The sequence below is a fragment of the Idiotropiscis lumnitzeri genome, chromosome 1 (genome assembly GCF_059441095.1).
Source record: "Idiotropiscis lumnitzeri isolate Australia: NSW breed Sydney's pygmy pipehorse chromosome 1, RoL_Ilum_1.0, whole genome shotgun sequence".
NCBI classification, from domain to species: domain Eukaryota; kingdom Metazoa; phylum Chordata; class Actinopteri; order Syngnathiformes; family Syngnathidae; genus Idiotropiscis; species Idiotropiscis lumnitzeri.
Window position 1 is genome coordinate 26,972,411 of NC_142391.1, and position 10,263 is coordinate 26,982,673.

The 10,263-nt window shown below is 38.7% G+C and overlaps 2 protein-coding genes across 3 annotated transcripts; one reads left to right on the plus strand and one right to left on the minus strand.

Moving 5' to 3' along the window:
• Positions 1 to 1,462: 1,462 nt before the first annotated feature.
• smn1 (survival of motor neuron 1, telomeric) lies at positions 1,463 to 4,551 on the minus strand. The gene is made up of 8 exons (XM_088292335.1): positions 4,375 to 4,551; positions 3,533 to 3,604; positions 3,329 to 3,448; positions 3,029 to 3,220; positions 2,202 to 2,375; positions 1,952 to 2,026; positions 1,725 to 1,832; positions 1,463 to 1,638 (listed from the first exon to the last, which is right to left on the minus strand). The coding sequence occupies exons 1-8, from the start codon at positions 4,519 to 4,521 to the stop codon at positions 1,582 to 1,584; spliced, it is 945 nt and encodes a 314-aa protein (XP_088148461.1). The 5' UTR covers positions 4,522 to 4,551; the 3' UTR covers positions 1,463 to 1,581.
• On the plus strand, positions 4,476 to 8,919 carry hspb11 (heat shock protein, alpha-crystallin-related, b11). 2 transcript variants are annotated; one of them, XM_088292336.1, is made up of 6 exons: positions 4,476 to 4,725; positions 4,849 to 4,955; positions 6,045 to 6,113; positions 6,189 to 6,232; positions 6,325 to 6,405; positions 6,834 to 8,919. In XM_088292336.1, the coding sequence occupies exons 1-6, from the start codon at positions 4,583 to 4,585 to the stop codon at positions 6,837 to 6,839; spliced, it is 450 nt and encodes a 149-aa protein (XP_088148462.1). In that variant the 5' UTR covers positions 4,476 to 4,582; the 3' UTR covers positions 6,840 to 8,919. The 2 variants fall into 2 exon arrangements, with proteins under 2 accessions (XP_088148462.1, XP_088148463.1); XM_088292337.1 differs by having other exon boundaries at positions 4,619 to 4,725; positions 6,325 to 8,919.
• The last annotated feature ends 1,344 nt before the right edge of the window (positions 8,920 to 10,263 follow it).

The following is a 10,263-nucleotide window of genomic DNA, read 5'->3' on the forward strand; positions in this document are numbered from 1 at the left end:
GCTTCACACAAGCAACGTGCTTATGTGTGTGCTTTGTCATGGCACATTTCAAAGCCGTCTGGAAGGAAAAGATAGGTTTTCTTTTATCTGCATCTTCGTTTTGTAAATCCCGCAAACTATATTTTGCTGGTAACTGCTCCATTTTCTTCTCCACTCGGATTTTTGCCCACTCGTTGCGAAAAAACCAAAAAAAAAACAAAAAACAAACAAACAAACATGCCGTATCGTCAAGTGACACAGTGGCACAAGGTTACAAAATGCTATCAACAAAGGAACTGCTGATTATGGAAGAAATAAAATGACTGTGGTGCAGCTGGAGGATGATCACATGGTGCGAAAAAAAAAAAGAATGAGAACCATGCAGGGACACATTTCCACGAAAGACCATTTCACCCCTCTTTCTCACACTTATATGTACTCCAAACATGCTGTATGATAGATACACCGCCCAGCAGCTTGGATCCAGAGAAGAGGGAGTAAGCAAGTGTCATTTCACCAGCACGAGAAATATATATTTTTATTTTGCTTCCTTTTCAGTGAACCAAAGCATTGAGGACCCAGAGGAATGTCTGTGGCTTTCGAGTCTACAATCATATGGCCGTTTATATTCTAAATATAAAAAGGAATAGTAACATTACTTTCAAGGCTCTTCTTACAGTAGGAACCATTTTTTAGGATGTTCGATCAAGGGAAATGACAAATTATAACAAATCGTATTGAAGACGAGTGGAAATCAATTAGGTTAACGTGATATTGGCATTCGTTTGCCGAGTTTTCATTCCACTCAACGATGTTCATCGTACAAATCTATAATGTGGAAACATGTACTACACCATAACATCCTACATTTAATTTCTCCGTATATATTTTCAATTTCTCTATCGCAAGTATAATTACTTCCATGCCAATGTCCTGAGGGTTTGCAGGATTACATTCATTGAAGTGTCTCCACACTGTAATCATGTCTGCCATATTGCTCTTGATTCAGGGTGTGGAAGTGACAGATGCAGTGCTGTTTCTTTCAGGATCAGAAGTAGCATAACTTTAAAGCATGAATGAAATAATTAGGAATAAATATACAAGGACAAGGCTCGGCGATGGATACAAAATTTTGAGATTTGATTTCTCTGCATACTATGTTTGTCTCTTTTATACGAGTCTGACTTCTGCTGGACAACACATGCTATTGCAAGCTTGCGTCACTTTATTACCTCGCGTACAAGTCAGCAGACGACACTTCATTAAGCATACCAGAATCATCTAATGAGAGCAAATTGTCATCTCTCTGAAGGCAGACCAATTGTCAGTTTTGATTTACACTGCCCACGATGTATTCAGTGAAATTGTATAAACATTGATGAAGGTCTTGTGTTGATTTAGATCCTATTAGATTGCATGAAAGGTACAGCATAAAAAAAAACTTTCAATGCAGCTTTTTCAGAGAAAATATTGAGGCAAAGTGTTTGTTTAATATGCTTTATTAAATCTATTTACAGAGAATACAAAACTGTCCTGCCTCTGATTAAAGTTCACTAACACGTACAATGACCACTTCTGGTTGAAAGATTGAGATCTTTTTTTTCATTTCTGGTGCGGTTTGGTCCATTTGGCAGCTTCGTTGCGTCCTTGTTTCAAACCCTAGAAAAGAACAATTTGAATAAATAAAATACCACTAGAAAATAACTTTAGACCATGTACGCAGTTCTCGGTGAAATGACCCCTACCAAGTAGTAGCCTGTGTGGTATCCACTCATGTACCAGGAGATGAGCATGCTGCCCATGGCCTCGTCATCACCCATGTCAGGACTCATGGGAGGAGGCGGAGGGATCATCTGAAGGCACAAACCAGGAACAATGGAAGAATCGGAGTTGTGGGAAATCGAAGCAGTGTCAACATTTGACTTAAAACACAAAGTATACTATTCATGTTTATAATTGTCTTTAAACTCACTGGTGGGCCGAACTGCATCATGGGATGCCAGGGTGGAGGTAAATGTCCATGACCACCAGAATGCCTTTTTCCACCCTGAGGGCAAAAAAAAGGTGGGAAAGAGCTGTAACAATACACAATTCACTTTGTGGTAGACATTTTATTAAGTACACCTGCACCGTGGGAAGTGGTATACAAGTTGGTGATATGTCGGCACCACATAGAGCACACTAACTGAGGAGACTGATGATACATGGGAATGTGGTTTTACCTGTCTGAATGGTGGCATGGGAGGTGGGCACGGAGGAGGGAATCCAGGAGCCCACATTGGGGGAGGAGCCTTGCGGAATTTGGCCTTTTGGCTTTTACTGTGTGGCTGCTGTTTGTGTTGGTTGGGTTCTATTGACCTGTCACTCTCCTCTGTTGAAGATTCTGCCTCCTGCGTCTAAATTGTAAGGAAAACACATCTTTACTCTCTCATTGTTTTTAAGAACAGGGCACATAAATACTGAAAATCGGGCCTAATTTGAGCATTTTGTCCCCTGCGCTTAATTATGACTGTCATGACCAAAACACAAACAAATGTATCTGTAAAGCTGGAGTGTAACTTTAAAAGAGAAAGCGTGACTGCAGATGTAGACTTCAACAAATGTCATAAGACAATTTGATATAGAAAACATGTTTTGTAATGCACACTGGATCATTTTTCTTTTCCTATTTAATTTTGGCTATCAAATAGACACGTGATGTATTAGCATTTAAGGGCAAAGGTGTTGCCGTTTTTGTAACCATGATCTTGCCCAGCCGCCAACTGACATTGAAGAGGTTGCAAACTTGGTCCCTGACAAAAAAATAAATTAATTAAAAATATCTGTCACCAACTGCAGTACTCTGGTTAGTTGTGGTGCACCTTTAATTAATCATTGAAGAGAGAAAATATATAAATGCCCCCGCTCTAATAACCTCCTGATCGAAAATAGCGCATCATACACAGGAAACTATGAATGCCTCTAGAGACGCGTGAATATGTGAGGTTTAATGGTGTTTCCCTGTGACAAATTTAAATCCCAAATTCCCAAGACAGCAAAACACGTCTACCGTGGTTTTGGTTTCTTCATCACACTCAGAGATCTCCGAAAGCAAGTCTTCCAGGTTCTGCTCTTCCTCATTGCCGTAGTCTGTGTAGACAACTACACACGTGCCCCTCTCCTTGTCAACAGATGAGATGGTAGCTGAGTACAACTGACTGTCTTCTGACCAGTAAGCACAGCAGGAATCTCCAACCTGCCACTGTGACGAGAACGGTGATAAGGAACGGTTAAGTTTATATCATTAGGAAATTAAATTTCTTACTTTTTCTTTACCACCCAAGAAATGAGCATGTTTCCTAAACCTCACCTCTTTATCTGTTGATGCATTAGTTTTTTTCCTGCTGTTCTTCTTTTTATTATTCTTGCGTTTCTTTCCTGGTGGGACTTTGATTGAAGCTTGTGGCTCATCCTCCCCCTTAAGAGCAGTCTGGCATTTTGAACAAGAGCATAACTCTGAGTAGCCAACAAAGAAAAAGTGACCAATACTGCATCAAAACTTCATTTTTGTTACCTTAAATGATGCAACAGCCTTATCATAAGCTTTTATCAAGGCGGTATCATCCCAAATATCGGAGTCATCACTCTAGAAAAGAGAAAAAAAAAGTTTACTTGAATCAACATTTGAATATGCAAGTAAAACTGTTATTTCTTGTAAAATATACATTTTGCCGATGTTTGTGTGTGTCTCAACCAATGACTGTCTCACTGACTCACTCAACCTAAATGATGATAGAAGCACTGTATTCTGTGCCTCACCATTTTTTCCATTCAACGTATTTAATAATCACGTATGGAGCATTTGTTTAGTCTTTCGCTCTGTATTTTTCCCACGCATGTTTTGCGTGCCAAATTGTCACATTTTGCTTCGGAATTACATTCATCCCTTTTCCATACCGCTTACTACGCTATCAGAGGGCATGTGCAACCAACCAACCTTTCGATAAATAGGATGAAGATGAACAACGTGACATTGACTTGGATGCAATTCAGAACGTGTATTTTCACTTAACTGGCTTAATCTTTATTAACGGAAAATGATACCTGCCTCACTAAAATTATTTTAAAAATATATGTCAGGTCTCGTGTAAACCGGACAGTTTACAGGGCAACAATTTAAAAGGGGTGCGTTTCGAACTGCTATACTGCTCCTCTAGTCCAGCGAGACAAGGTACACAGTTTACCTCACCAAAATGTAATTTGGGGAAATCTTAAATCTTGATTTTACATGGAACTTTTAAAGTACTACGGCGTGTTGATTTGTTAGCTTATCAAGCTAAGTCTCTAATGTCATAGAAAAGCATCGCGTTCACCGATGTGTGGTTTATAATATTACTATTTAGCAACATGACTCACCTGCCCAGCACCCCGTAGGAATAACACATCCTTACATCCATTCGCCATAAAAAAGGACAGAATAAATTCACAGCTAAGCGCTAAAAAGGTAACGAGCGACACAAGTCGAGCATGTGACGTGTACATGCGCCGTGACGTGATTATCATGCGACGCCGCGGGTTGGCGTGGCAACGTTAGGTTGTTTGTGTGTTTAAGCGAAAGCGTTGCATGTTAAGACCGCACTTGGGGTTGTATTATGTTGTTTACCTTTCTTTCACAATGACTGCGTCCTCTCTTCGTTCTTTGGGAGCGAAAGTCGTTGTGGCTGCTTCCAACGACGAGAACCACCCGCCGGAAAATATTATTGACGGGTAAGGGACTGCGCTTCAGTTTGATTTTGTTTTGCGAGTATTGTACTGTTCCATGCTGTAAACTTGTCCAGTTGACTACACTTAGTCCTACCTGTGTTTTGTTATTTTATATCTTTGAACCAGAAACACCAACACATTTTGGATGTCCACGGGAATGTTTCCTCAAGAGTTCATCATTCGCTTTTCTGACCCGACAAACGTTTCTTCAGTGACCTTGGAGAGTTATAACGGTTGGTTAAAAAATAGATAAAGCCAACATGATCTACATTAACATTCCACACAATTAGGTGGAGTTGCCCCATGTAATGAGGACCGATACAAGATATTTTGCAATAAACAATAAGATTCACTTTTCATTGACAATATAAGAGACGTAATAATTTAATGTTAATTATTGATGAGTTTTTCTAATGATTTTCCCTCTCATGTAGCCCAATACTCAAATTAATTGCGACTGTTGTGAGTGTAATGAGTATTTAATTGTTGTTGTAAAATAATTTATATTTGGCGGTATCAGTCAAGTGAATATTGCTTTCTTTATAAGTGTTTTTTTAAAGCAACTCTTATATTGCATCTCATTAAATAAAATTTTATTTTGTATTTTAGCTCAGGATGTTTTTGACAGCCAAATAGCTTGAGAAACTAATTAAAATAAATTTATGTTTATATTTATTTAGAGAATAAATTATTTATGTTTATACTTTGGCACACCATAAGATGGCTATCTGAAAATAATAGCAACATTTTGTGACATTTACCTACAAATGATGTTTAAAAAAATGGTGTGAATTTTTTAGACAATTTTTTTTGGGCATGTTTACAATATTTGTCAACTTAAAGAATAGAGATGTATTCAATAATTAGGTCAAATTATTTTGTTGCACTTAAATATTAAGTGTTGCATCTAAAGTTGCTCTAGCTAACACTAAATGGCAAATGTAAATCTGAATGTCAAATGTAAATGTTAAATCTAAATCTTAAGTCTATTTTCTTTTCCGCTCAGGGGAGTGAAGCCACATGCATATATGTCATTCGAAGTCTATAACAAGCTTGCTTAATGCGGCATAAATAAAGTTATTTTCTCTTTAAGGCTTCAGGTGTTCCTAAAAATGAGTTAAAAAATGGGCCTCTCTTCTTCTTTAATGATGCCCTCAGACAAAGCCTAACAAATGACTCACGCTTTGTTAGATGTTCTCCAAGGCTGTATCCTAAAACCAAACACAGCCATTGTTCATTTCATTTTAGGGAAATTTAGTGATAAGTTAATTAAATCTTCTGGACAGGGCTGATGACTCTTCCTTCTCGCTTTGTTTTTGCAGTCAAGCATCTAAAAGTAGAAAAGAACACATCACAAAACGCCTCTCACTTTGAGTTTGTGGCAGAGAAAGGTAGGGATGATGAATACATGCATGTATTAGTCATTCACTTGCTTTACAGATTCTAATGAACTGATTTTCCTGCAGAATTGAAACTCACTGAGGGACATCTTCAGACAAATTCTATTTCAGTACGTTCAACACGATAATGTCAAATTGAATTCATGAAATGAACTCGGGGGCAAAACCTAACTTGTTGTCCTTACTTGTTTTTGTTTTCCAGCTCAATGGAACCAATGCAACTCACCTTCGTTTTATCATCACCTCAGGATACGATCACTTCGTTTCAGTGCACAGAATAAGTGTACATAAATGACGTTGCAATATTTGTATCACCAGTCTCACGCACATTTATCACTTACATGAGAAGTTTTCATTGAATGAAAAGTCTACACACCACTGTTCAAATGCCAGTTTTGAGATGATGCTAGGATGAATAATTTCAAAACTTTCTGCACCATCATTGTGACCTATAAACTGCGCAATGCGAATAGTTAAAAAAAAATTAAATACAAAAAAATTTCGGTGGGGAGACGTAAAAAGAACCAATTGAAATAATGTGGCTTTAGAAGTGTTCAATCTCTCTTCTAAGTGGGAGGTGGCGGTGTTCAGAATGAAACAATCACATTCAACTCACACCTGACAGGGATTTCAAGTGCCTCTGGTTTAGCCTAGATATATTTCAGCTGTCTAGTCGTCATATCCTGACTTTTTTTCTTTTACTTTCTATAGCATTAGCCTGAAGGTTTTGTGTGAACGCTTAATAATTCCCTCCGCTTTGACTGAGGCCCCAGCTCCTGCTGAAGGAAATACCATCAACATGCTTCACTACAGGTATGGTGTTCTTCAGGTGATGACAAGTCTTATTTTTCCACCAAACACACCAAAAAGTTAAAGTAACTAAGTCTACATGGGAATATGTGTTTTGCTCCGGTGGTACAGGGAAGCATGACAGTGGCTTCATCATGCTTTTGGCTTTCTTCAACCTGAAGCGGGGCATGAATGAGCTTTGACTTTGAATGTGATTGGTTAATTTTGAACACAGCCACATCTTCGGTTATGAGGTTGTTCACATTGCAAACACATTTACTTTTATTCTTCCTATAGAAATAGTCTATACATCAATTAAGTTGTACAGGTTAAAGTTCTCATTAATGTTGAAGAATTGTGTTAAAATTATCTTTTTATTTTTGTATCTCAAAAAGTATTTTAACAGAGGTGAGTAGACTTTTTATGTCAACTGTACAGTATCATGGAACAGAGATTCATACACACTAACCACTTGCTCCTCCGCACTGCTCGATAAATTATTTATACCCTGGCCTAATTTGGAGTTAAAATTTGTTTTTGTTGTTGTTTTTTCTGGAAGTGACACAAAAAGTGGAAAAAGTAAGTCAATTTGTGTTGAGGATAAATTATAACTATAAAACTTACATTTTGTTGAAAACAATTGCTATACCTCCATTGAGAAAGAAATGGAACGTTTTTCAAAATGTGAAGGAAAAAGAATGCAGTATTTTCTGTTAAAATGTCATTACATGGATGGTATAGTAGATTAGTGGTTCGCAGCTCTACCTCACAGTCGAGAGGTCCTCGGTTTGAATCTCCATTCCCAGTATGGTTGCTTCCTTCTTGGTAATTTACTTGTCCATATTCTATTTAGTTCAACCCGAATTAATTAAAGATATGGATTCACTTAAGAGACCTTTCATAGCGTTTTCATCTGTTCCTGCTAATTTGGCAAAGCTTCAGAAAACGAGCTGGCTTGCAATGAATGGCACAAATACAAAGGGCATTTCTTTCTCACTCTCTCTCCGAGAGACACAGTTAATTAACAAATTTTCATCTGAAGGGGAGGGGAAGCTTGATTTGGCATCTGGACAGGCCCCCCCCCCCGCCCCATGCACCGATATTGACATCCCTATAGAACAGGGGGGCCCACGGGTGATGCAACTGGAGGGTAGTGGGATCCAGATGGTTTCCCAGCCAATCAGTAAGTCTCTAAAGACCGCAAACCTATTCTCTTTAGTGCATGCATGCATGCGCACAACCACACTCCGCACTCCCATCCTCCACACATCCGCACTATACTTGCCCCCACTGCCATGTCATCTTATCAGGTTGAGCAGTGTGCGCGGACCCTTTGGGACTCCCTCCCCAATTACTTTGCTGACTGCGGAGGAGCGCGGGGATTTGCTGAGGTGGTGCTGCAGCACGGCTCTTTGAATAAACCAATAAAGTATAAAATACTGGGCTAAATAACAAGCCCCCTGATGTTTAAGGAGCAACTAATTGCTGAGGGCTATGGTCGCGATATAGCACATTTGAGTATGTGAGTGTAATGAGTAATGAGGGTAAGGTAGCAAGTGATACGCTGTTATTGACTCATTTATTAATTACCAGTATGGTTTATTTATAGTAGCGGGAGTGCTTTGGTCATAAGGATATTCCCCTTTACCACACTTGATAATCTGAATATGGTGCGGTAAATATGGCTTGCAAATGCACCGCCCCTCCACTAATGAATTCAGGCCCCCTTTTGTTCTTGACTGTCAGCCGATGAGGAGAATCACAGCAGGATATGAGAGTGTCATTATCGTGTCACTGCAGGGCAGGCTTCAGTTATCGGCCGGTGTCTTCTCAGGGCTTTCTTAACGGCTGTCCAATGACACTGAGATGCCTGCTGGACCACAACTCATAATAGCACAAAGCATCATTACCCGGGCATGTCCTGCGCTGGTGAACAAAACATGCGCTGTAGAAAATGGATGGATGAATGAATTTCTTATAGACTTCATTAAAAAATCTTTTGAGTGTTTTTTTTTTTTTGTCACTGATTGCGAGATGTTTGGATTATATTTTGAACACCCGCTTAAGTCACCAAATATGATTATTTAAGCAGGGCACACATGCACAGCTCTTTGAATGGGTTTTTAAAACGTGACCGCACTCAGAAATAAAAAAATTGGCACATTTGTGCTTGAAACTCTAATAGTGTGCGGCGACTTGAAGTGACTGCGCACCACAAATATAACAATGGGCCTCAATCACAAACACATTTGTGCTTAAGTCAAAAATTACAAAAAAAATGTAATCCATCAATATATTCTCACATGAATTTCCTCTAAAAACACATTTAGAAACTCCTCAGACTGTGCATCCACCCAAATAATGATCAGCTTTTGAAAAATAAAAACACCAAGCTGCACAATGGACAGAAACAATGTGGATTTATAAAAATTTATAAATTGAAAGCAGGAATTAGCTAACAAGTTGACTAAATGTCCTAATTTAAATTTTCAGGTGCCTCTTTCGCAATTTCTAATCTCTTCACCATTCTCAATTTGATGCATGTCCTTTCATGTGGAAATAGACGTGGCTTTTATGCATGTTGCAGATAATGGGCGCAATCCCGACAATTAGAATGAATCTGATTCAGTAATATACACAAGGTGGCGACAAAGAAATTGGCGCGTGCGCACATATCATGAATCCGACTGTGACTTTGCGATTAAGCTGATTGTTTTTAATTTGTATGAGTAAATGCGGCTCAATGTTACTATCAATGAAAGTCCTCGATCCAGATCTGCGCCAAAACGTAACATGTTCTTCTTTGGCCCTTTGCTCTACTCCTCAACAAAGAAATCAAATTAACTATCTCGAAAAGCCTTCCAGCTTGAAGTACGTGTCCAAATAGTGAGTGCATCTAACGTCTATATAGTCCATGATATGTATTGTGGTCATGTGTTCTAGTCAGGAAGATGGCTTGCTACTCTCTGCTCTGTTGAACAGACTTTGAATGTGTCCTTATCAGTTAGGAGTAATCCGCCATGCATGCCATTAACAAAAGAGCCTCATACTGGCAAAGGGCCTTAATTTGATTTCACGTCTGATTTTGGTGCAATCAGCTCATTTAGAGAAGGAGATGATTCGACAAGAGGAAAACAATCTCATTCTTTAAATCCGAAGAGAGGGCTGAATCATAATGAGCGAATGACAAAAGCTGAAGCTTGGAAACCATTCGTAGTGTTCAACCTAAATCCGTCATTTGCCTGTTTAAATAGAACTTGTATTTTTGTGTTATAATCAAATACTTTGGTTGAAGATTTGGGGGAAAAAAATTATTAGACCGTCGCTTGTTTTATCTGTTTCTTGTTCATTT